This window comes from Mastigoproctus giganteus, chromosome 5 (genome assembly GCF_048544385.1).
Source record: "Mastigoproctus giganteus isolate SK-2022 chromosome 5, ASM4854438v1, whole genome shotgun sequence".
NCBI classification, from domain to species: domain Eukaryota; kingdom Metazoa; phylum Arthropoda; class Arachnida; order Uropygi; family Thelyphonidae; genus Mastigoproctus; species Mastigoproctus giganteus.
The window spans coordinates 201,119,912-201,147,910 of NC_143579.1; the positions used below are offsets into that span (position 1 = coordinate 201,119,912).

Genomic DNA, 27,999 nt, shown 5'->3' on the forward strand with positions numbered 1-27,999 from the left:
GTTGTAAACGTCACAGGAGCTGATAACCCTAACAACAGAATTAGTTTGTGATGTTTCATTCCAATTAGGAATTCTAAAACAAAATCGGCAGGACAAATCTCAACTTTAAAATTCTCTATGTAAACGCAGACCTAGAATGAGTAATAATTTTGAATTACTTTTTGCCTGCCTACATTAATTAGTGCTAACTTTTCGGATATATATCTATGAACATAACTGAAAAATAATACAAAAAGTTTATAGTCAATGCAAAACTAAATAAAGTATCATGGGCTTCCTTAATTATTCGTTTAAAAAATATCATAAGCATCAAAAAAAGTAGCTCAATTTTCAACGATGCTACAGATATTTACACAGACAATTGACAATACCTACCTTCCTAAACGTCTCCGACGAATTCTGCTTCTATCGTGCTCGGTAACTAAGTTTGGCGCGCACTCTATTTGCAATACGCAAATCTAATTTTTTCAGTAAATTTATATTATTAAATTACATCCACTCTAAAATATTATATATGTTTCGCATTTTTATAATGCCATTAAAAATACATATTGTAGCAAATTATAAGTTTGTAACCGAATGTTTAAACTAATTGACTCATGAGTCGTTACTTCCGGTTGTTGTTATGGTAGCGGTATTCGAAATAGCCGGAGCGATAGGAATCACTGAAAATTTTATTTGTGTTTTTTCCACCTGCATAAATAATTATTCAATTTAATTACAGTAGGGTATTTAAGTTAAATGATCCAACTTTACGGTTCTTACATAAGTTGATTTCATCTTTTTTTATTCATTTCTATGGTGCTTTTATTTAAATATTTTTAACTTGTTAATATGCCTATTAGAGACAGACTCACTGAACTGAGAGAAAAGTCAGCTGTAGTAAGTGTTGAATTTAACTGACTATTCAGTGTTTTGTTGGCAACTATAAAATGTATAATGTGCGCTTAAACTGGGGCTTACATCTGGTGAGCATGGGCTTGGCACACCCATTGTCCTGAGCTGCATATCATCATTCTACTTTTTCTTGGTGATTTTCTCTCTCTGTCTCAGAGTAACTCGGGATTTTTTTTGGGCTGGTGCAGCATAAGCCTCAGGCTTCCTTGCACCATATGGCTAATAATAATAGGTTAAAACTCCAGATCTTAGCTACTAGTCCATATTTCGACAAACGGACAGGAACAAAGTTGGAGTTGGCAGCTGGCACTCACTGCTTTCCCCGCCCACTGGCCTAGGTTGATATGCCTATGGTGTTTTTCTCCCCACTTGCCACTATTTTTAAATCGGGAAATTGTTTTCCGATTTTAAAACAGTTAGATGGGGGGTTAACACCCTACCTAAGCTATGCACCCCTCCATGACAAAACAATCTGAAAGAAAACACCTTCACAATAATCACCAATCATGAACTCGGCCGTACAATCACTCCATTCTATGACTGCGCAGAGACAAGTGGTACCCAAATAATAAAGTTTAGCCAAACGTGTGCATGTGCACACGTCTTTTATATTAGGACTTAACCAGCTTATTCATGTGTAATACTTTCAGTTCAGTTGCAGCTTGCCATTTTGATTTCTTTTTTACTCAATCCCTGTGTTCATTTAAACCTACTTACACTGCTGAGGAACTAAAATAATAATAATTAAGTACCATGTCAAAATTAATGTTTATTGAGTATTCTTACAAAATCCATTTTGTAGGTTTGGTATTAGTAGTCGTAAATGATACAAGGAGCAAACTCATACCGCATCAGCCAAAAAACCTACCTCATCTTAACATCCACTCTGATCGTCCTTTCCTGGTTAAAACAGCACTCAGTGGGTGGGGGTAAAGGGGTGACAAAATCGCGAGCGTGGGTTAATTCTTTAAAAAAATTATCTAGGTTACTAACTTCCACAGCACTACGTGGAAATTCAGTCAAATTTTCAATCACTGACTTTTCAAAGCATTCACTTCTGAATAATCAGTCTTTCATTTTCACACATCTATCCAACAACCAATCTTTTTTAATTTAATTTTATGTCCCTTGTGTGTTTTCTGAGAAATAGTAAGAATACCATCAGCATCTAGCTCACTCTTGTGCATCAGGTAACACAGCAGCAATCTTCAAGGCAGAATGGGCTGGGTCCACAGGAGTTAGTTATTGTCACTTACTCTATTGTCAGGGAGACTGGTAATATATTCTGTAAAAAGGATAGGTGGAATGTGTGTGTGTGTGTCTGCCAGGAGCAAAATTTAATGACATTGTAGATCAGATATCTTTTAAGGGCCTAAAAGGTGATATTGTTGTACATATTGGCACTAATGACATTAAGAGTAGGAGATCTGCAGATTTCCTTAACAAGTATAGGTCAATGCTGAAAAAAATCGTGAGTTAGGGTTAAATTTGAAAGTGTCTGAAATTCTGCCCAGACACAATAGAAGGAAGTATATGAGGAGAGCCTTGTCAATCAATTCAGCCCTGGAGGGATTGTGCAAGGTACACGGAGTAGAATTTTTCTCAGCATTGTCTGTGCTTGTTAACAGGAGAGACTGATTCTACAGGGATGAGATACACTTAAATAGAAGCGGTACAAGAGTGTTTGCTGATTCTATCGAGGTAGTATTATGTGGGTAGGAAAACTGCTAGCTTGGGGGGGGGATTCACGAACTAAAAGGTTAAAAGTAGCCACAGGCAGAGGTGAAAGTGATTCTTGCACTGCTTCTATTAGAATGAGTAGTGGCCTGGAGGGTAGGGTGCTGGTGGTTTCAGGAACTTGTGGGAGTCATCATGAAACAAATAAATACATGAGCTGTATAAGGATAACTAAGAATAAGTGCATGTATACTTGCATGTATGCGCCTCCGTAGCCAGGTGGGAAGGAGCAGCAGTGCATAGCACACGCTTCTTGATTAGACCGGGGTTCGAGCCCGTCACCACCAAATACGGAGAATGCGGAAAGGTCAGGGAATGACCACCGCATATCCCGGAGCAATATGGCCTTAGTTGCTAATGCTCCTAAAAACCAAATAACAAACAAACAAACTTGCATGTACACCAATGCTAGAAGTATAGTAAATAAATTTGATGAATTTGAAATGATGGTCAAGACATCAAAGGCAGATATTGTTGGGATATCAGAGACATGGTGTCACACATATTAGGAATGCAGAAGTGGAATTTGGGGATTACGTTTATAGAAAGGATAGGAAGGGAGAAGGGGTTATACTATTAATTAAAACTACATAAAATCTAAGGAAGTGGATCCAGTTGACATAGATGGACAGTGCAATGTTGAGACAATTTGGTGTGACATAAGCATTTGGAAAGCAAAAATGAGAGGAAGAGTAGGTTATAGGCTTAATAAATACAATGAACAATCGTACAGAGAAATAGAATTGGCCTGTAAATCAGATTGTGTAATAATGGGGGATTTTAACTTCCTAGATATTGACTGGAACTTGTCGGTTGGTCGCTAGCAAGACATTTGTGTATTTATTGGATGATTGTTTTCTGCAGCATCATTTTCAAGAGGGAACCGGAGAGGGAAATACTCTTGATCTGGTTATCAGCAGTGATTATTCTTTCATTAAGAATTTGCAGATAAAGGAACCACTAGGTGGCAGTGATTACAGTGTGCTGATGTGGGATTTATAATTACCATCGGGGATAAAAGGAAGTGTTTTTGCTTCCATAAAGGTGGGAGCAAAAACAGTGGGACTAACTGATGATGTTACCAACAGCAAATTCTAAGTAGGAAGCATTCAAGGAACTAATTGTGGAAGATACTAGGCTTTTCATTCCAATTAAGAAATATTGTTCAAGGTTTAAGCCTAAATGGATGTCAGATGAACTAATGAGACTCATGGCATTGAAGAAAAATGCATATAAATTATCAGTCGACACAGAAGCCTATGGCAGATATAAGTTAGTCTGTAATCTGTAAAGGATATTAGGCAAGTTAAGGTAGGTTATGAGAAATCTTTGGCAAAGGATGCTGATAAAAACAGCAAAGACTTATATAAACTCTAGAAGGAAGTTGGTGAATCAAATGGGTCCACTTGACATCGATGGTTCCCCTGTTGATGATCCTGCTCAGATAGCTGAAAATCTGAATGAATATTTTGCATCTACATTCACACATCAGGAGTTATAAAGGGATGAAAATTCTGGAAATTTATCAAACTGTAACAGGGTGCTTAATGATTTTGTAATAACAGAGAGCAAAGTGGAGGAGAAATTGTTGAAGTTAAACATAAGAAAGGCACCTGGAGTGGATGGGATCTATATAGTTACACTAAAGGTGGTAGTAAAGGTAGTAATCAAACTCTTAGCAATAATTATATGAGCATCCTTGGACTTGGAAATCCCCATGGACTGGAGATCTGCATTTGCATCCCCAAGTCATAAAAGGGGATCTAAGGGTGACACAAGTAATTACAGACCACTTAGTTTAACTTCTGTTCTAGGGAAAATAACGGCATCGCTTGTTAAAGATGCATTGCAGAATCATCTAGACAAGACTGCAGTAATAATTCAGACAGAACACTGGTTTGTTAATGGAAAGTCTTTTCTGACAAATTTAATTGGATACTATGTTGTGGTTACAAAAAATAATTTTGATATCGTATACTTGGATTTCAGGAAAGTGTTGGACCCCATTGCACATGGAAGACTACTGTACAAATTGGACTAATGGTATTAAGGGTTAATTGCTACAATGGATAAAAGGATGGTTGAGTGGGTGAAGATAGAGAGTGGTAATCAATGGACGCTTTTTTTTTTTTTTTTTTGGCTAATGATGCATAGCTCGGACACAGCATGGTTTTGTTAAGGGAAAGTCTTGCCTGACCAATTTGATTGGATACTATGATGCAGTCACTAAAAAAGAACTGGACGCAGAGAATAACTTTGATATTATATATTTGGATCTTATAATGGCTTTTGATACTGTTACACATGGAAGACTGCCCAATTCACAAAGGAGGATCAAAGGCTGACACAAGTAATTATAGACCTGTGAGTTTAACTTCTGATCCAGGAAAATTAATGGAGGCACTGGTAAAAGAAGCACTGCAGAATCATCTAGGCAACACTTCAGTTATAGCTCGGACACAGCATGGTTTTGTTAAGGGAGTCTTGCCTGACCAATTTGATTGGATACTATGATGCAGCCACCAAAGAACTGGATGCAGAGAATAACTTTGATATTATGTATTTGGATCTTAGAATGGCTTTTGATACTGTTGCACATGGAAGACTGCTGCACAAATTGGAGCAGTATAGCATTGGAGGCAAATTACTCCTATGGATAAAGGGATCGTTAAGTGGGAGAAGACAGAGAGTGGTAATAAGTGGGCACTGCTCATCGTGGACTAATGTTATTAGTGGAGTCCCTCAGGGTTCAGTGTTGGGTCCATTGTTGTTTTCTGTGTTTATAAATAATATTGATGATTATATATCAAACTTAATGTCCAAGTTTGCAGACGATACAAAGGTTGGCAGGGTTGTTAAGGACGCTACTGATGCTATGCTGCTGCAACAGGATTTGGAAAGGTTGAGCAGATGGGCTGAGACGTGGCAAATGAAGTTTAACATTGACAAATGTAAAGTACTACATATGGGAAACAGCAACCCCAGAGCAACATATCAACTCTGTGGTACAGTCAGTCCTCGTATTACACGTGTTTACTCGTATTCGCAATATGAGTCAGTCCTCGTATTGCGAATTCGATCATACACGATTTATAAATAGGGGAACGATATCGTATATAACACAAACCGAATTGGCTTATGCACGATTCGCCTTTGTGTTTACAAGAAATGGCAGTCGAATGCAGAATCACCCCAAATGAACGCAACATGTATTTATGTGTTTTTTATCAGTGAAGGGGAAACACATTTCACCATAATAACGTAAAAACCAACACAATTCCAGCTATAATCGCAAATGCAATTAGATCGAGTTTACTACCAGTTTATAACAGATTCCACTACCAGAAATGCAACTGGAAATTGTTTTTATTGTTTTTTGGTAGTAACCCCTAGAAATGTGCTTTAGTAAAATGTGAGGTGTTAATAGTGTGTCTCTGCCTTTGCAGTGTTGTTTATTCAGTTGCTACATGCATGCAGCTTTGTTTATTATGTGTATCAAGCATTCCTCCTCATTTTGTAATTGTGCTTTATTCCCTAAAATGAGTAAAACACTTAAAAGGTGTGAAAAGGAAGCGTCCTGGTGAAGACACTGCAGATTCAGAGAGAAAAAACAAGCAATATCGATAAACAGAGCCGGACTGGGTCAAAAATTCTTACCCGGGAAAATTTATAGTGGGCTCATACTACGGTTTATGGCTGTAAACCGTAGTATGAGAGGTTTTGTAAATACACTTGCTTTCTTGCATCACATGCCACTACTACTACGCTGCTCTTTGTGGACTAATGTTATTAGTGGAATCCCCCAGGGTTCGGTGTTGGGCCCATTGTTGTTTTATATATTTATGAATGATATTAATGAAGGTATATCAGGCTTAATGCCGAAGTTTGCAGATGATACAAAGGGTGGTTAATGACAGTAATGGCAGTGTGCTACTGCAACAGGATCTAGAAAATTTGGACAGATAGGCTGAGAAGTGGCAACTGAAATTTGACAAATGCAAAGTACTGCATATATGGATAGAAGTAACCCCAGAGAAACGTACCAACTGTGTGGTACTACACTTATGGTGGTAGAAAATGAAAAATACTTGGGAGTAATTGTGCAATCAGATATGAAATTTTCTGAGCAGTGCAGACAGGTTGTCTGAGCACGTCATGCGGTATTGTCAATGATATAAAGGAATTTTGCTAGTAATAAAAAGGTGATTATCCCTTTGTATAAGGCAATTGTCAGGCCATGCCTTGAATAGTACTGCATATAGGTCTGGAGGCCTCATTTTAGGAAGGATGTAGTTTCTTGAGTGTGTCCAGAGAAGGGCAACAAGATTGGTGAGGAGCGGTGAGAGACACTGCTCCAGTCTCTTTCTTACCAAGAAAGAGACTGGAGACTAAGCACCTGCGAGATGATCTGATTGAGGTGCATAATGCCATGAATGGGTTGCGTACGCTGAATTCTGATGGGATTTTTCCACTTGCTCAGATTACGAACCTGAGGGGGGCATAAATGTAGTATAGATGTGTGGAAATTAAAATCCATTTTCAAATTATAAGTAGCTAACAAAATAGGTTATGATCTTGTCGGAGTGTTGACGAGATTTGTATAATTTTGAGATATAGTTCACTTGCGATAATACAATCCACTTAATGCAACCAGCACATTGTTTTTATTTATTCCGTTGTTGACTGAAGGTGCAATGCACAGAATATTTAATTAAAATTCATTTCCTAATGAGTTGATTTTTTTTAAATTACAAAAAACTAGGATGCAAGAGAAAATTATGAGAACACCCTAAAAACTATGACATGTCATCAGGAATGAGGATGTCTGGTAACTCTATATAAGAAGGAAGTGGACAAGTTGGAGGAGCAACAAGATTAGTCAGGGATACAGAAGGGTACCACTACTTAGAAAGAGTTCAGTTCTGCAAATTGCAACACCTGGAAACTAGCCGCTTGTGAGAAGACCTGATTGAAGTGTTTGGGGATATAACCAGTCAATTGTGTCATAATATATTACATAAACAGTGGCATGGCACCTGACAGGTGCCAACGTTCTCTTTATTTTCTGGAACACTTAGATGTTTTTGACATTGCCATGGACTAAACTATTTCATCTTTTCTAAAAGGATTGCAATACTTGATATGTATATATGATTGCATGTATCTTTTTATATTTTAATAAAAAATGAAATATTTATAAAATGCAAAATTTCTATTATTTATTATTCACTTCTTATTTTCAAAAAAATCAGAAAAATATTAATTGAGCTGAAAATTAAAAAATATCAGGAAAAAATTATAGACATAAATCTATTAGTTTTATTACTTTTCCAATTGAATTAAGTATGCAAAATTTTAAACATGCACAGATATTTCTGATTATTATGTGTGACTTGCAACGTTGTGGGACAAACCATTTGTGTGGACAGCACAGGTGTACTAATAAAGTGGCAGCACAGTATATATATAAAATTTCTTAATCCTAGAGTTAAGTTGTTAAAATGTGTATGAATGCCAAGCCATCTGTGTTAATTGTGGGATGGTTGGGTGAATGCCTGTGACCAGTTTAAAAAAAAAATTGTATGTCTTATTATATGCCTGTATTTTGGTGATCAACATCATCAGTCCACTGCACAATGACGGTCTCTCCAGCAGCTTTCCAGTTTCTTCTGTTTTGTGCAATGCCCATCCATTTACTACCCACAAACTCATGAATTTCATCTGTCCATCTCCGTCGTTGTCTTCTAGGTTTTCTTTTAATTCCCCTTGGGTATCATTCTGTTATTCTCTTAGTCCATATGTCATCATGTCTTCGAGCTATGTGTCCTGCCCAAGACCATTTTAGTTCTTTAGTTTTGATAAAAATGTCCTTTACTTGAGTTTTCTGCCTAATCCACGTGTTTCTCTTCTTATCTGACAGTCTGATTCCCAATATAATTTCTTCCATTCTTTGCTGTGTAGTTCTCAGCTTCTCTTCCTTTCTTTTGGTGAGTGCCCAAGTTTCACTTCCATAAGTCATGGTGGGTAATATACATTGGTTCATTATTTTACATTTCAGACAAATTGGGATATTGCTCCTCAGTATGTGACTATATTTCCTGAATGCTATCGATCCAAAATTTATTCTTCTCTTGACTTACAGCCATTTATCAGGACTTGTCCAAGATAAGTATATGAATCCACCTTTTCAATTTCAATTATATCTCCTCCTTGTGTCATACTTGTTCGTTATTACTTTTGTTTTAACGATATTAATCTTTAGTCCGAAATCCATACTAGCTCTGCATAACTGATTAAAATTTTCCTCTAATTCTTTGGAATCATGGCTTATGACCTCAATGTCATCTGTAAATCGTAAATGGTTTAGGTACGCTCCATTCACATTGACTCCTTTCTACAACCAGTCTAAATCTCCTGAAAGCTTCCTCAAGGGCAGCAGTAAATAACTTTGGAGATATTGTCTCCCCTTGTCGAAATTTGATGAATTTGAGGTGTTGCTCAAAACATCAAAGGCAGATATTGTTAGGATTTCAGAGACGTGGTGTCACACAGATATAAGAAATGCAGGACTGGAATTAGCATTAGTAGAGGCATTTGATGCAAGAAAGCAAGCTTATGCAGCATCAGCCAAAAAAAAAAATAATAATAAAAAATAACCACTTCCACTTCACCGCTCTGTTCGTTCGAAATACCTGTCCAGCTGAGCCTTAAACTTATTTAGCCTATCAACTTCCACGACAAGGGATGGAAGTCTGTTCCACCAATCAACCACCCGCTGGCTAAAGGCAAATTTCCTCACGTCTATCCTACATCCGTCTTTCCTCAATTTGAATTTATGCCCTCTCAGGTGATTATTCTGAGCAAGAGGAAGAATCCCATCAGCATTGAGCATGTTCAAACCATTCAAGGCTTTATACACCTCTATCAGATCACCTCGCTGGTGCCTAGTCTCCAGACACTGTAATTTGCAAAACTTAAGCCTTTCTTCGTAAGAGCACCCCTTTGTTCCATTCACTAATCTTGTTGCCCTTTTCTGTACTCGTTCCAGCATCTCTACATCCTTCTTGAAATGAGGCCTACAGACCTGTATACAGTACTCTAGGTTTGGCCTGACCATTGCCTTATACAAGGGAATAATCACTCCTTATCCCTGCTAGAAAAATTCTTATATATCAACAATACACCATGAGCTACTCTTGCAGCCCGTCTGCACTGCTCAGAAAACTTCATATCTGCCTGCACAACCAGCCCCAGGTCCCGTTCATTCTCTACCACTGTCATTGTTTTACCATAGAGTTGATACGTTGCTCTGGGGTTGCTGTTTCCCATATGTAGAACTTTACATTTGTCAATGTTAAACTTCATTTGCCACCTCTCAGCCCATCTGCTCAACCTTTCCAGATCCTGTTGCAGTAGCATAGTGTCAGTAGTGTCCTTGACAACCCTGCCAACTTCGTATCATCTGCAAACTTGGACGTTAAGCTTGATATACCATCATCAATATCATTTATAAATACAGAAAACAATAATGGACCCAATACTGAACCCTGAGGGACTCCACTAATGACATTAGTCCACGATGAGCAGTGTCCATTGATTACCACTCTCTGTCTTCTCCCCCTCAACCACCCCTTTATCCATAGCAGCCATTTGCCTCCAATGCCACACTGCTCCAATTTGTGGAGCAGTCTTCCATGTGCAACAGTATCAAAAGCCTTTCTAAGATCCAAGTATATAATATCAAAGTTATTCCCTGCATCCAGTTCTTTTGTGATTGCATCATAGTATCCAATCAAATTGGTCAGGCAAGACTTCCCCTTAACAAAACCATGCTGTGTCCGAGCTATAACTGAAGTCTTGTCTAGATGATCCTGCAGTGCTTCTTTAACCAGTGCCTTCATTAATTTTCCGGGAACAGAAGTTAAACTAACAGGTCTATAATTACTTGTGTCAGCCTTTGATCCTCCTTTGTGAATTCGGGTCACATATGGACATCTCCAGTCCCTAGGTACTTCCCCTGAGTCCAAGGAAGCTCTCATAACAATGGCTAATGGATTGGTTACTTCCTTTGCTGCCTCTTTTAATATAACTGGATAGATCCCATCCACCCCAGGTTCCTTTCTTGTATTTATCTTCAACAATTTCTCCTCCACTTTACTCTCAGTTATTACAAGATTCTCTACCTTACTGCCAGAGTTGAATACACCTCTGGCATTCCCCTCGCTGATTAGCTCCTCATGTGTGCATCGACATTCGGAATTTAGGGAGTACAATGTGTACAGAAAGGATAGGAAGGGAGGAGGGGTTATGCTATTAGTTAAGAAACACATAAAATCCAAGGAAGTGAAGCCAGTCGGCATCGCTGGACAGTGCAGTGTCGAGTCAGTTTGGTGTGACTTAAGCATTGGGAGATCAAAATTGAGAGTTGGAGTGTGCTGTAGGCCTAATGACTCAGATGAGTATAATAAGAAACTGTACAGGGAAATAGAGTGGGCCAGTAAATCAGAGAGTCTTTTAATGGGGGATTTTAATTTCCCAGATATTGACTGGAATTTGTGAGTTGGTCACTCACACACTAGCAATTTATGTGATGATTGTTTCTACATCAGCATGTTCGGAAGGCAACTAGAGGGAGTAATACTCTTGATCTGATTAACAGTAGTGATTCTTTATGCATTAAGAATCTGCAGATAAAGGAACCACTAGGTGGCAGTGATCACAGTGTGCTGAAGTGGGATTTACTCAAAGACGTAATTACTATTAGGGGTAAAGAGAAAGATTTTTACTTTTGTAAAGGTGACTATGGAGTGAGACAGTATTTAAATTCTATACGGTGGGAGCAACTGATGATGTTACCAACAGCAAATTCAAAATGGGAAGCATTCCAAGAATTAATCTTAGAACTACTAAGCTTTACATACCAACTAAGAAATATTGTTCAAGGTTTAGGCTTAAATGGATGTCAGATGAACTAATAAGACATGTGGCAGAGAAGAAAAATACATCGGATACATATAAATTAACATGTGATACAGAAGCCTATGATAGATATAAGCTGGTCTTTAACCAAGTTACAAAGGAGGTTACGTAGCTGAAGGCAGATTACGAGAAATCATAGGCAAAGAATGCAAAGAAAAACAGAAAAGATTTCTTTACTTATGTAAACTCTAGAAGGAAGGGGATGAATCAGATTGGTCCACATGATATCGATGGTTCAACTGTTGATGATTATGCTCAGGTAGCTAACAAACTAAATCAATATTTCGCATCGACATTCACACATGAGGAGTTATTCAGCAAGGGGAATGACAGAGGGGTATTCAACTCTGGCAGTAAGCTAGATAATCTTGTAATAAGTGAGAGTAAAGTGGAGGAGAAATTGTTGAAGATAAACACAAGAAAGGCACCTGGGGTGGATGAGATCTATCCAGTTATATTAAAGGAGGCAGCAAAGGAAGTAAGCAAACCCTTAGCCATGATTATGAGAGCTTCCTTGGACTTAGAGGAGGTACCCATAGAGTGGAGAAGTGCAAATGTGACCCCAATTCACAAAGGAGCATCAAAGGCTGACACAAGTAATTATAGATCTCTGAGTTTAACTTCTGTTCCAGGAAAATTAATGGAGGCACTGGTTAAAGATGCACTGTAGGATCATCTAGACAAGACTTCAGTTATAGCTCGGACACAGCATGGTTTTGTTAGGTGAAAGTCTTGCCTGACCAATTTGATTGGATACTATGATGCAGTCACTAAAGAAGAACTGGATGCAGAGAATAACTTTGATATTATATATTTGGATCTTATAATGGCTTTTGATACTGTTACACATGGAAGACTGCCAAATTCACAAAGGAGGATCAAAGGCTGACACAAGTAATTATAGACCTGTGAGTTTAACTTCTGTTCCAGGAAAATTAAGGGAGGCACTGGTTAACGAAGCACTGCAGGATCATCTAGACAACACTTCAGTTATAGCTCGGACACAGCATGGTTTTGTTAAGGGAGTCTTGCCTGACAAATTTGTTTGGATACTATGATGCAGTCACCAAAGAACTGGATGCAGAGAATAACTTTGATATTATATATTTGGATCTTAAAATGGCTTTTGATACTGTTGCACATGGAAGACTGCTGCACAAATTGGAGCAGTGTAGCATTGGAGGCAAATTACTCCTATGGATAAAGGGATCGTTAAGTGGGAGAAGACAGAGAGTGGTAATAAGTGGGCACTGCTCATCGTGGACTAATGTTATTAGTGGAGTCCCTCAGGGTTCAGTGTTGGGTCCATTGTTGTTTTCTGTATTTATAAATAATATTGATGATTATATATCAAACTTAATGTCCAAGTTTGCAGACGATACAACGGTTGACTGGGTTGTTAAGGATACTACTGATGCTATGCTGCTGCAACAGGATTTGGAAAGGTTGAGCAGATGGGCTGAGAGGTGGCAAATGAAGTTTAACATTGACAAATGTAAAGTACTACATATGGGAAACAGCAACCCCAGAGCAACATATCAATTCTGTGGTACAGTCAGTCCTCGTATTACATGTGTTTACATTACTCGAATTCGATCATACACGATTTATAAATAGGGGAACGATATCGTATATAACACAAACCGAATTGGCTTATGCACGATTCACCTTTGTGTTTACAAGAAATGGCAGTCGAATGCAGAATCACCCCAAATGAGCGCAACACAATAGGAATGAAGAGAAGAGTCTGAAAATGTATTTATGTGTTTTTTATCAATGAAGGGGAAACACATTTCACCATAACGTAAAAACCAACACAATTCCAGCTATAATCGCAAATGCAATTAGATCGAGTTTACTGCCAGTTTATAACAGATTCCACTACCAGAAACGCAACTGGAAATTATTTTTACTGTTTCATGGTAACCCCTAGAAGTGTGCTTTAGTAAAATGTGAGGTGTTAATAGTGTGTCTCTGCCTTTGCGGTGTTGTTTATTCAGTTGCTACATGCATGCAGCTTTGTTTATTATGTGTATCAAGCGTTCCTCCTCGTTTTGTAATTGTGCTTTATTCCCTAAAATGAGTAAAACACTTAAAAGGTGTGAAAAGGAAGCGTTCTGGTGAAGACAAAAAAACAAGCAATATCGATAAACAGAGCCGGACTGGATCAAAAATTCTTACCCGGGAAAATTTATAGTGGGCTCATACTACGGTTTATGGCCAAAATCACGCCCGCCTTCGGCCCACCGGGGTTTCCCCGGTAAGGCTTATGGCCAGTCCGCCGCTGTTGATAGAGAAAAAATATGGAACTGTGAAACGCTTTGAGCAAAATGAAAGATCATGTGATATTGCACGTGCTACAGACCTAAATAAGGCAACGCTGAGAATTACAAAGAATGCAGAGAAAATAAAATCAACTTTCATAGCAGGAACAACTCAAAGTGTAATTAAAATCCATTAGATTAATACAATGAATTGGAAGAGATGCAACAGCTCTTTATTGTTTGATTTTCTATCCAAATGTTTGGATAGAAAATCAAACAAAAAACAAGTTTGCTTACGATAGAAGCAAAAGCATTAGCAATATTTTATTACGTAATAGTTGTAATAAAATACTTGCGTATTTTATTACGATTATTTATTGTGTTTGGTAATGTTTTGGTTACAAATGTGTGTTCAATCTTGGGTGGCCGGCACCTAACCCTATTTTTTCCATAGGGTCTGTTGTTTATATTGCACGAGGGTTTCTAGGAACACAACTATTGTACTATACGAGGACTGACTGTACTACACTGACAGTGGTAGCGAATGAAAAGGACCTGGGGGTAATTGTGCAGGCAGATATGAAGTTCTCTGAGCAGTGCAGACAGGCTGCACGAGTAGCTCATAGTGTTTTAGCAATGATATACAGGAATTTTTCTAGCAGGGAAAAGGAGGTGATTATTCCCTTGTATAAGGCAATGGTCAGGCCACACTTTAAGTACTGTATACAGATCTGGAGGCCTCATTTGAAGAATGAGGCTCCAGACCTGTAGAGCTGTTGGAACGAGTACAGAAAAAGGCAACAAGATTAGTGAATGGAACAAAGGGTTGCTCTTATGAAGAAAGGCTTAAGTTTTGCAAATTACAGTGTCCAGAGAGTAGGCACTGGCGAGGTGATCTGATAGAGGTGTATAAAGCCTTGAATTGTTTGAGCATGCTCAATGCCGATTGGATTCTTACTGTTGCTCAGAATAATCACCTGAGAGGGCATAAATTCAGATTGAGAAAACACAGATGTAGGATAGATGTAGTATAGATGTGCAGAAATTTGCCTTTAGCCAGCGGGTAGTTAGTTGAGGGAACAGACTTCCATCCCTTGTTGTAGAAGTTGATAGTCTAAATAAATTTAAGGCTCAGCTGGACAGGTATTTCGAACGAATGGAGGGGTGAAATGGAAGTGTTTTTTTTTTTTTTTTTTGGCTGATGCTGCATAAGCTTGCTTTCTTGCATCATATGCCTCTACTAATGCTAATAACTCCTTTCTCAATTTTAAATTTGCTACTCTCTTTGTCTAGTCTAATAAAGGAAGTAGCGTTCTCGTATATTTTCTTCAAAATGATAATGTGAGGTGTCTATGACTTGTCTTTCCAGTGTCCAAAACATTGCCCTATGCTGTATGGAGTCAAATGCCCTTTCATTATTTATTATTATTATTATTAGCTGTATGGTGCAAGGAAGCCTGAAGCTTATGCTGCACCAGCCAAAAAAAAAAAAAAAAATTACCGCAATACCCCGACAAAGAGAGAGAGAGAGAGAGAGAAAGAGGGAGAAGTAGAAGGGAATCACCAAGAAAGAGAAGAATGATGATATTCAGCTCAGGACCCTGGGTTTGCCAAGCCTATAATCACCAGATGTGAACCCCTGGGGTAAATAATCCACACACACACACTAAGCATAATGGTGTTTTATATTCATTTGCTTTCTCCTTTAGCTGTGATATTACATGAAGGTGATCCATAGTTGAGATCTGTCCTAAAGCCAGCTTGCTCTTTCAGTTGATTCTCCTCAAGTATTCTTTCTAATCTGCTAATAATGACCCTTGTGAACAACTTGTAGATGTGGGATAACAAGCTAATTGGTCTATAATTTCCAATATCTGATTTATCTCCTTTCTTATGCAGCAAAACTATGATTGCATTATTCCACTGCTTGGGCATCACCTTTTCTAATGCACTTTGTGAAAACCATAGCAAGGTTTTGTGTTATGTTTCTTCCTCCCAATTTTAACAACTCTACAGTAACTTCATATTCCCCCGCAGCTTTCTGATTCTTCATTTTCTTGAATGCATGTTCTACCTCATCAGAAAAAATATTGGGTATGTCGTATGTGTTGATAATTTGCGATCCATCTTCCTGACTGCTGGCATCATTCCCTCGCTCCTTGTATAATTCTCTATAGTAGTCTTCTGCTATTTGAATTATGCCTTCTCTGCTATTTATAAATACACCATCGCCATTCTTCAGTTTCAGTATCATATGTCTTTCTGTATTACTGCTCGTTGCTGCTGGTTTAAGTCCTTTGTTTTCCCTCAATGCTTGTTCTACTTTTCTTGTGTTAAATCTTGTTATGTCCTCTCTCTGAGTCTCTTTCTAATGGCTTTCCATAACTCAGTATTCTTAATTTTCTCCTTGTTAGTGTTTATCTTGCTCTTCATTTGTCATCTTCGGTTCATCATAACAAGTGTTTCTTGACTAATTTTTTTGTTTTTGGATTTCTTTTTCCTATAGGTTTCTTGGGCTTTATCACTTTCTGAAAGTTGTAATATTCGTTGTTGATATCTTGGTCCTGAACTGTCTGCAGAAGCTCAAACGTGTTCTTAAGTTCCAGTGCATACTGCTTTTTCTTCTCTTCTGTTATCTCAAAGACATTTGTATTATTTACTCAAGTCAGTTTTTTCTTTCTTTTCTTACATCTATATCAAGTGTGAATCTTACTGTTCTGTGATTACTTCCAACATTTACCTTGTTCAGGACGGTAACATCACTCATGATATATCTTCTGTTAGTGAGGATGAAGTCTGTTTCATTAGTTGTTAATCCATTTGGGCTCTTCCATGTCCACTTTCTGTTCACCGTTTTCTTGAAAGAAGTGTTCATTACTAACAATCCTCGATATTCTGCAAATTCCACGAGTCTTTCACCTCTTTCATTTCTTTCACCAATTCCAAAATTTCCTATAGTTCCCCTTTCTGCACTTTTTTTGTTTTTTGTTATTTGGTTTTTAGGAGCATTATCAACTAAGGCCATATTGCTCCGGGGATATGCGGTGGTCATTCCCTGACCTTTCCGCATCCTCCGTATTTGGTGGTCACGGGCTCGAACCCCAGTCTAATCAAGAAGCGTGTGCTACACACTGCTGCTCCTGCCGACCTGGCTACGGAGGTGCCCTTTCTGCACTGTTTTGTTCTCTTTCCAACCTTAGCATTTAAGTCCTCCATAATGATAGTGTAGTGGGTTTTCTGCTCATCTAGAAGACTCAATTTCTGTGTACATTTTGCTTGATGTTGGTGCATAAATCATTATAACCTTTAGCTTGTACCTCTTAGAAATCCTGTGTAGTAGTAGTCTTGACCCCTTGGTGATGTACTTTTGAATTCCAAAATGTTGTTTTTTATATCTTTATGGACCAGAAAGCCAACTCCACCTTCACTCCTTTCACTGTTTCCATTGGTGTACAGCAGATTTCCACTTGATAAACTTATAAGTGATTCATTTCTTCTTCTTGTTTCAGCCAAACCGATGATATTCCAATTCACATTTTCTAATTCCTTTTCCAGCTCTAATATCCTGTCTTCACCAATGAGTGATCTTACATTATTACAGGCCAAGTTCAGTTTCCGTGCTTGGTAGTCTCATCGTACCCAGAGATTCTTAGCACCCTCTGCTTCCACTCTGATCCTCTCGCTGCCATAAGAGGGAGAGTGAAAGCTGCTGGCGACTGAGGGTCATTTGTTTTGTCGTGCTGTCATATGCTGGAGGGTTTGGTCTTTTCCTCTTCACACTGACCAGGAATCTTGAAGAGAGCCACTCTAAACATTTGTTGGCAACTAAGTGACGTAACAGGGCTTACCATCAAGAAGATGTGCATGAATGGATTTTAGGGAGGCAGGCTAGCCGGACTTCTCCTAAATATTCTGAGATAGAAAGATATTGGATCCATCAGTATTTTAGACTGAGTGTCTGATAGCACACAGAATGCCTGTTCTCCTCTAAGCCCCCCCCTTTAAGTGGTAACTGTGGCAAATGAACAAGAGAAAGTCATGTCATGAACAACGTTTGTTTGCCCTCAAATATATCTTACGTATAAAAAAAAAAAAGAATCATCATCTATGTGTTAGTATGACAGATGAGGGAGTGATTAGAGTACATGTAGAATGCGTGTGTTCTGACAGTCCCCCTAACTAGCAGGCATCATGCTTCCCCTCTTTAGAGGCATGCCGTGTGATCTGCTGACCCTAGCTACAGCCAGTCTGTCCAGTGTGGACTTTCTTACTACATTACACTGTGTCCACAGCATGATCTTCCCCCCACATAGGCACTCTGACTCTGATTTTATTCCCCCTTTGAGTGATCAGAGTACATGTAGAATATTATTTTTTTTTTTGTGCTCTCTGGCAAGCTTTGGCTACATCAGGTTTTGCCCCAGTCAGACAACTTTACATCCTGACCTGGACCACCTACTCATGGTGTTGGCAGGCAACACAACAGCTAAGTGGCCAGAGGAACAACGTACCAACATAGTACCATGCTACATTATGCAGACTACACAATAACTCACACTATCCCTGGCTTTTGCACAGTTTACCATGACAAACTGAGTATACTATGCAGAGTTGGTGGCACCCCTGGTATCAGAAGACAGAATACACTATGTCCTTTCTGTAAACATTGCACTCCCAGTATTCAAATTCTCCATCTGTCATGCCTGAGTGACACAATGTCGCCAATATCTCTGCAATGTCTGCATTTGATAGCTTAACCAGCATTCAGGCCTAAATGGAGGTTGGATGAATTAATTGAGGCTTGTGGCAGAGAAGAAAAATGCATGGGATGTATATAAATTATCAGGCGACACAGAAGCCTATGACAGATATAAGCTAGTCTGTAATAAAGTCACAAAGAAGGTTGGACAGGCAAAGAAATCTTTTGAAAAGGACACAAAGAAAAACAGCAAAGAGTTCTTTACTTATGTAAACTAGAAGGAATGGGATGAATCAGATTGGTCCACTTAACATGTAATGGTTCGAATATTGATGATCCTGCTCAAGTAGCTGATAAACAATTAATATTTTGCATCGGCATTCACACATGACTTATTCAAGGAGGGGAATGCCAGAGGTTTATCAGACTCTGACAGGGAGCTAAGTGATTTTGTGATAACGGAGAGCAAAGTAGAGGAGAAATAGTTGAAATTAAACATAAAAAAAATGCACCTGGGACAGATGAAATCAATCCAGTAATAATGAAGGAGGCAGCAAGGGAAGTAAGCAAATGCTTAGCCATAATTAGGAGAGCATCCTTAGAGTCAGGGGAGGTCCCCATGGACTGGAAGCACCTCCGTAGCTAGGTGGGAAAGAGCAGCAGTGCATAGCACATGCTTCTTGATTAGACCGGGGTTCGAGCCCGTGACCGTCAAATACGGAGGATTGGGAAAGGTCAGTGAATGACCACCCATATCCCTGAGCAGTATGGCTTAGTTGCTAATGCTCCTAAAAACCAAATAACAACAACAACCATGGACTGGAGACTTGCAAATGTATCCCCAATTCACAAAGGGGGTTCAAAGGGTGACACAAATAATTATAGACCTGTCAGTTTAACTTCTGTGCTGGGGAAAATAATGGAGTCACTGATTAAAGACGTGATACAGGATCACCTAGACAAGACAGCAGCAATAGTTCAGACACACAATGGATTTGTTAAGGGGAAGTCTTGTCTGACCAATTTGATTGGATACTACGATGGAGTCACAAAGGAACTGGATGCAAAAAATAATTTTAATTTCATATACTTGGATATCAGGAAAGCTTTTGATACTGTTGCACAGGGAAGGCTGCTGTACAAATTGGAGGAGTATGGCATTAAGGGCAAGTTACTGCAGTGAATAAAGGGATGATTGAGTGGGAGACGGCAGAGTGGTAATAAACGGACACTGCTCTATGTGGACTAATGTTATTAGTGGAGTCCCTCGGGGTTCAGTGTTGGGTCCATTGTTGTTTTCTGTATTTAGCATTAGTAGAGGCATATGATGCAAGAAAGCAAGCTTATTCAGCATCAGCCAAAAAAAAAAAAAAAAAACCACACACCACTCCCATTTCACCCCTCCGTTCGTTCGAAATACCTGTCCAGTTGAGCTTTAAATTTGTTTAGGCTATCAACTTCAACAACAGGTGATGGAAGTCTGTTCCACCAACCAACCACCCGCTGGCCAAAGGCAAATTTCCGCACATCTATCCGACAACCGTCCTTCCTCAATTTGAATTTATGCCCTCTGAGGTGATTATTCTGAGCAAGATGAAGAATCCCATTGGCATTGAGCATGCTCAAACCATTCAAAGCCTTATACATCTCTATCAGATCACCTCGCCGGTGCCTAGTCTCCAGACTCTGTAATTTGCAAAACTTAAGCCTTTCTTCGTTAGAGCAACCCTTTGTTCCATTCACTAATCTTGTTGCCCTTCTCTGTACCCGTTCCAGCAGCTCTACATCCTTCTTGAAATGAGGCCTCCAGACCTGTATACAGTACTCAAGATGTGGCCTAACCATTGCCTTATACAAGGGAATAATCACCTCCTTATCCCTGCTAGAAAAATTCCTGTATATCATTGACAAGACACCATGAGCTACTCTTGCAGCTCGTCTGCACTGCTCAGAGAACTTCATATCTGCCTGCACAATTACCCCCAGGTCCTTTTCATTCTCCACCACTGTCAGTGTAGTACCGCAGAGTTGATACGTTTCTCTGGGGTTACTGTTTCCCATATGTAGTACTTTACATTTGTCAATGTTAAACTTCATTTGCCACCTCTCAGCCCATCTGTTCAACCTTTCCAGATCCTGTTGCAGCAGCATAGCGTCAGTAGTGTCCTTAACAACCCTGCCAACCTTTGTATCATCTGCAAACTTGGACATTAAACTTGATATCCCATCATCAATATCATTCATAAACACCGAAAACAACAACGGACCCAACACTGAACCCTGAGGAACTCCACTAATAACATTAGTCCACGTTGAGCAGTGTCCATTGATTACCACTCTCTGTCTTCTGCCACTCAACCATCCCCTTATCCATAGCAGCAATTTGCCTCCAATGCCACACTGCTCCAATTTGTGCAGCAGTCTTCCATGTGCAACAGTATCAAAAGCCTTTCTAAGATCCAAATATATAATATCAAAGTTATTCCCTGCATCCAGTTCTTTTGTGACTACATCATAGTTATCCAATCAAATTGGTCAGGCAAGACCTGCCCTTAACAAAACCATGCTGCGTCTGAGCTATAACTGAATTCTTGTCTAGATGATCCTGCAGTGCTTCTTTAACCAGTGCCTCCATTAATTTACCTGGAACAGAAATTAAACTAACAGGTCTATAATTACTTGTGTCATCCTTTGATCCTCCTTTGTGAATTGGGGTTACATTTGCACATCTCCAGTCTATGGGTACCTCCCCTGAGTCCAAAGAAGCTCTCATAATTATGGCTAGGGGTTTGCTTACTTCCTTTGCTGCCTCCTTTAATACAACTGGATAGATCCCATCCACCCCAGGTTCCTTTTTTATGTTTATCCTCAACAATCTCTCCTCCCCTTTCCTCTCAGTTATTACAAAATCATCCAGCTCACTGCCAATGTTTACTACATCATTCTCCTTCCTGAATAACTCCTCATGCGTGAATGTAGATGCAAAATACTCGTGTAGATTGTTAGCCACCTGAGCAGGATCCTCAACTGTTGAACCATCAGTATCCAGTGGACCAATCTGATTCATCCCTTTCCTTCTTGAGTTTAAATATGTAAAGAACCCTTTTCTGTTTTTCTTTGCATCCTTTGCCAAGGATTTTTCGTAGTCTGCCTTTGCCTGCCTAATCTCCTTTGTGACTTGGTTACAGACCAACTTATATCTATCATAGGCTTCCATGTCACCCTTTAATTTGTATGTATCCCATGCATTTTTCTTCTCTGCCACATGTCTCATTAGTTCATCTGACAACCATTTAGGCCTAAACCTTGAACAATATTTCTTAGTTGGTATGTAAAGCCTGGTAGCCTCCAAGATTAGTTCCTTGAATGCTTCCCATTTTGAGTTTGCTGTTGGTAACATCATCAGTTGGTCCCACTGTATAGAATTTAAATACTGTCTCAGACCATCATAGTCGCCTTTACGAAAACAAAAACCCTTCCCTTTACCTCTGATGGTAGTTACCTCCTTGAGTAAATCCCACTTCAACACACTGTGATCACTGCCATCTAGTGGTTCATTTATCTGCAGATTCTTAATGCATGAAGAATCACTACTGATAATCAGATCAAGAGTATTGCTCCCTCTTTTTGCTGTTTGTTTGTTATTTGGTTTTTAGGAGCATTAGCAACTAAGGCCATATTGCTCCGGGAATATGCGGTGGTCATTCCCTGACCTTTCCACATCTTCCGTATTTGGTGCCTCTTGTTGCCTCACGAACATGCTGATGTAGAAAACAATCATCCATTAAATCCACAAAAGCCTTGCTAGTGTGCGAGTGACCAACCACAAATTCCAGTCAATATCTGGGAAATTAAAATCCCCCATTATAAGACTCTCTGATTTACTGGCCCACTCTATTTCCCTGTACAATATCTTATTATACTCATCAGAGTCATTAGGCCTATAGCACACTCCTACTCTCAATTTTGATTTCCCTATGCTTATGTCACACCAAACTGACTCGACACTGCCCTGTCCATCGATGTCGACTGGCTTCACTTCCTTGGACTTTATGTGTTTCTTAACTAATAGCATAACCCCCTCCTCCCCCTCCTGTCCTGTCTATCCTTTCTATACACATTGTATTCCCCAAATTCCAGTTCCGCATTCCTTATATCTGTGTGACACCACGTCTCTGATATCCCAACAATATCTGCCTTTGATGTTTTGAGCATTACTTCGAAGTCATCAAATTTATTTACCAAACTCCTAGCATTGGTGTACACGCAGGTATACATACACCTGTTTCTATTCTTGGCTTCTATTCTATTCTGGTTTCTATTCTATTCTATTAGTGTCCTTCGCAACCCTGCCAACCCCGTTAAACATAATATTGTGTATGTTATCATCATATTATACTTAAAATATTTTTATAATATATTATTTTTTTATTATACACAATATTATGTTTAACGATGTATAATAACATACACAATATTATGTTTAACGATGGGGTACCATATTAAGAGTATGAGAATAGGTATCGATCGGATGGGATAACATTCTTGAGATCAGTGTTGGGTCCAGGGGGATGACCGGGAGTGAGTTTTGGTAACAGGAAAAAATATCCCATTTATTATGTAATCAAAGGAAACAGGCCCCAGTTTTAAGTTCAGTATTCTATAGTTACGAGTATACATTTGTACCCCAATGATTCCTAGCAGGCTTTGAAATATCCTGCATCTTGTTTTCCAGGCTGTTGCTCATTCCATTAGAAGCAGTGCAAGAATCACTTTCACCTCTGCCAGTGGCTACTGTTAATCTATTAGTCCGTGTATTCCTCCCACAATCTAGCAGGTTTCTGACCCACTTAACACTGCCTCGATATCATCAGCAAATATTCTTGCACCCTTTCTATTTTAAGTGTATCCTATCCCTGTAGAAGCAGTCTCTCCTGATGGCAGCTAATCTTTTAGAAATAGCCGAAAGAATATAAATAAGTAATTACAATTCACACATGAAAATTTTAATTGCAGAAAAATTTACTTTTATGCCTTATTATTATTATATTATTGCTCTTATATTATTTCTCCTTGATTGGAGGATTCCACTCCGTGACAGGTGCTGCTATGAAGTACACAGGGTGGTTGTAATATCTGGTGTTACTGTTGGTCGAGGAAACCTCTGATTATCCTACAGGTGTTCAGTATTGCAACTTTCTGGAGTTCCTTGTAGGTGTTCTCTGGGAGACCTATTGCTGCTAGGCTGCTATGTAGAGTCTGGTACCATACCGGTGGTTGATGTTGACACGATGATCGGGATAGTTGATACTCCTTGCATATGCTACATCTCCTTGACCTCATGTCAGGTTCGTGTACTTCCTAATTTTTTCCTCATGGGTTTTCTGGACATTGCTAGTGTTGGGCATCGCTATGTCAATCAGGTAGGTATCCTTTTCCATCTTGTCCATAAGGGTTATGTCCAGTCTGTTGTGTGGGATGGTCTTATCCGTTATTATGTCGCGGTCTCAGTACAGTTTGTGGGTTCGGGTCTCTAGTACTGCCTGGGGTTCATTCTTGTAGTATGGTACACTTTCTTTGATCAACTGGTATTTCCTCGCTAGCTTCTTATGTATTATCCTGGCTACCTGGTCGTGTCTCTGAGTGAACTCAGTCTGGTTACCACCTTGCACACCATGGTGATGTGTTGGATCATTTCTGAGGCCTGGTGGCATTGTCAACATGTGTCATCTGACATTCCGAGCTCCTTTGCAATGTATTTTCTATAGTTTCTGGCATTGATTACCTGGTCTTGGATGGCCAGCATGAATCCTTCCGTCTCGGGGAAGAGCGTCCCGCTTGTGAGCCATGCATTGGAAGCAATATTATCGATGTGATCTTGGTGGAGGTCATTGTAGTGTCTGCTGTGGAGTGTCTTTTTTGCCCATCTTTCTAACTTCATTTCTTGTGCCGTTTGGGCGGGAGGGGGGGTTCCTCACTTAGGTTGTGGGGTATACCACTTATCTGTCTTCCTTATAGCCTGGTGGAGTGGTGCTGTGTTGTTCTCGAAGTAATCCTTCAGATTAACTATCGCTGTTTTCTGTTGCTCTATCAAGTCTATCCCCTTCCTCCCTCTTTCCGAGCTATTGTCTCTCCACTGCTAACTTCGGGTGGTTTTGGTGGCTCTTGATCATCATTGTCCTTGTCTTTTGCATGATATGTTCTAGCTCGGTGTTAGTCCAATCTATGACCCCAAAGGAGTATGTTAATTCTGGAGCTGCATAGGTGTTTATGGCTTGAACCATTCAATTTTGCTTTCAGCAGGCTTCTGAGTCTCTCGTGGTATTTTTCGGTCAGGCACTTCTTGATTTCCTTGTGCTCTAACTGCTGAGCCTACATCATCCCTATGTATTTGTAGGTCTCTCCTTCTGTCATAGCTTCGATCTCTTTACCAGTCAGCAGCTGGTAGTTTTGGCCAACTAATTTTCCCTGGTGCAGTGTGTGGGGTCTTGCATTTTTCTAGACCAAATTCCATCCTGATGCCCTTGCTGAATTCTTCTGTGATCCAGAGTAGTTGCTGGAGTTGCTTCTCGGTTGCCACGTAGAGCTTGATGTCATCCATGTACATCAGGTGGGTGAGGGTGTATAGGTTCTTTTTTCCTTCTTTGAGGTTATATCCATACTTTCTGCCATTAAGCATGGTGGATAGTGGATTGATTGAGTGCTAGACAGAACCACAGTGGGCTCAGAGCATCTCCCTGAAAGATTCCTCTTCTAATGGGGATTGGCCTGGTTGTGATATTCTTGACCTAAATGGTGGTACTCAGTTTTGCCATTGTTGCTCTTAGGAAGTTTGTCACTATCGGATTGACCTTGTAGATCTTCAGGGTCTCTATTAGCCAGCAATGAGGGATGGAGTTGAATGCCTTACGGTAATCGATGTAGGCTGTGTATAGGTTGCGGTGCTTCTTGTAGGCTTGTTTATTATTATTATTAGCTATATGGTGTAAGGAAACCTGAGGCTTATGCTGCATCAGCCAAAAAAAATAAAAAAAAATTCCTGAGTTACCCTGAGAGAGAGAGAGAGAGAGAGAGAGAGAGAGAGAGAGAGAGAGAGAGAGAGAGAGAGAGTCAGAAGTAGAAGGGAATCACCAAGAAAGAGAGAAAAATGATGATACCCAGCTCAGGGGCCCTGGGTGTGCCAAGCCCGTACTCACCAGATGTGAGTCTCTGGGGTTATGAATTTTTGATTACTTTACTCATACTAGGACAACGGGCAGCTGTATAACTAAAAACACAAAATGCATACTAATATTTTGTTGGCCCACCCGTTGTTTTGATAACTTCTGGACATCATCACATGACAGGATATTGTATTGAATGTATTCCTTGGAAATCTCATGGTAGCAAACAGGGAGTAATGTTTTCTGCAGCTCTCTAAGTGCTTTTGGTGTCTTTTGCCTTACTGAACATGCATTACCAGAAACTTGATTGTCCGACAAGCCCACATGAAAAAAAAAAAAAAAAACCTATATAAAATTTCACAATCCAGAAATTCAACCCAGACTCGTTCTAGTGGGTAGCAAACACTAATGTCACCATACATTATGTAATGTTCCTAATTATATTTGTTTATGAGAAATGTAGAATTTTTAAGTTTTATTTTTAATAAAATGAATTCTGTTTTAATAAAGTTTATATTTAAATCTTAAACACATATAATTAAATGTCTTTTGAAACTAGTGGCCTCTGATCATCACCTAACTTACTTAATTTGCTGAATGTTATAAGGCTGAGTACAAAAATAAAAGCTACTTTTTATAAATATAATGAGTACTGTAATTGCACATGCAAGAAACCTTTTTAATTAACAATGTTGTATTCACTTTCACTAATGATTTTTATTATTTTAATTATAATTTGTAATTTGTGCATTATGTATTTAGATGATAATGCACTCTGTGGATAGTTTTCTCTTGTACAAATTACACAATTATAAACTGAAGTAGGATTACATTATCTCCTTTCTATTATATTTTGCCTTTCATATTCAATTTAGAGACAGTAAGAAAATTTTCTGCATTACTTGTCTTTGGTAAGAAAATCAAATAAATCTTATTTTTTTCATAATCATAGAAAAGAATGTAAATCTAATTGAATTATTTTGTGTTTACATCTCCGTTAATATAGCATACAAAAGATACAAATTCTTACAAAAGACAAACTCTCAAATTGTGTGGCTACTACAAAGAGTTGCCCTGTGCTACATTGTAATAATTACTAAAATATTAGCATATAGTGCAAGGAAAACCTAGTCTTTTGCTATACCAGCCAAAATATAAAAATAAAATAAATAATAACAAAAATAATAAAAACAAACTACATATGTTTCCTTCCTCATACAATAACTATCCAGCTGACCATTTGAATTTCCCCATGCTGCCAGACTCAGCTACTTATGAAAGTAAATTATTCCATTAATTAACAACCAAGAAAACCTGCCTCCGATCCCATCAAAATCTCTTCTAGAACTTAGGACCATAATTTGAAATTATGGTTCCTAGTTCCAGAATAATTTATAACACTGAAAATTTTTTGCTTTCATTCATTGTACTGTTCCCTGTTGCAGCCTTATAGACCAGTTATGTCTCCCGTATGGCACCTGGTTATCAAACTATGTAGCCTACATATTTGAATCTTTCCTTGTATGGGCACCATTTTGCATATCTCACCTAGCGGGATGCTCCTCTCTGGGCCCCTTCAAGGAGCTCAATGCCTTTTTTTTATAGTTGCAATTTCCATGCTTGGGCACAGTATTCTAAGTGCAATCTTACAATTCCCTTATTCACTGGATTACGACGTCTACAAGCAAATATTAAGGCACCATGGAGGGAGGGGGGGGGGTCCTCTGCTTTCTGCCTGTCATCTATATTGCATGAAAAAACTTCATTATAATTCCCAATTCCTTTCTTCTCTACCATTTTTAATTCAATCCCATCAAGTATATAAGTTATTTTGAGATGACAAGCAGCAATTGCTATGCCCCAAATTTAAGATTGATGTTTTACTTGGCTACATTAAAATGTAACTACCACTTTTCTGACTATCCTTGAAGCATATCCATGTCATCCTGAACAAGTACTGATCATTAACCATTCTCCCAATCTCTACATTATCTGCTAATTTTGACATTGTGCCCTCTATCCATTTGTTAATGTCTTTTAAGTAAATCAGAAACAACATTGGTTCCAGAACTTATAATGCTGGTTCAATCTGAAAAGTGACTGTTCCACTTGCATTCCATCTAAGAATGTTACCTGCGATCACATATTCCAACTTAAAAAGTAATCTCTTGCCTGGGAGTCAAATGCCTTGATAAAATCCAAATAAATAATGTCAAAATTATTTTCCAAATTCAGCAGATTAGTGACTGTCAAAATAGTT

General features: G+C 38.9%; 1 protein-coding gene across 1 annotated transcript in view; it reads left to right on the forward strand.

The window, feature by feature from the left end:
* The first annotated feature begins 834 nt into the window (after window positions 1-834).
* The window catches only part of LOC150086007 (syntaxin-1A-like), a 209,916-nt gene continuing 182,751 nt past the window's right edge, over window positions 835-27,999 (forward strand). Inside the window, exon 1 of the mRNA XM_090374769.1 lies at window positions 835-882. Within this exon, the coding sequence (XP_090230895.1) occupies window positions 835-882 (48 nt within the window). The remainder of the gene's footprint in view (window positions 883-27,999) is intronic.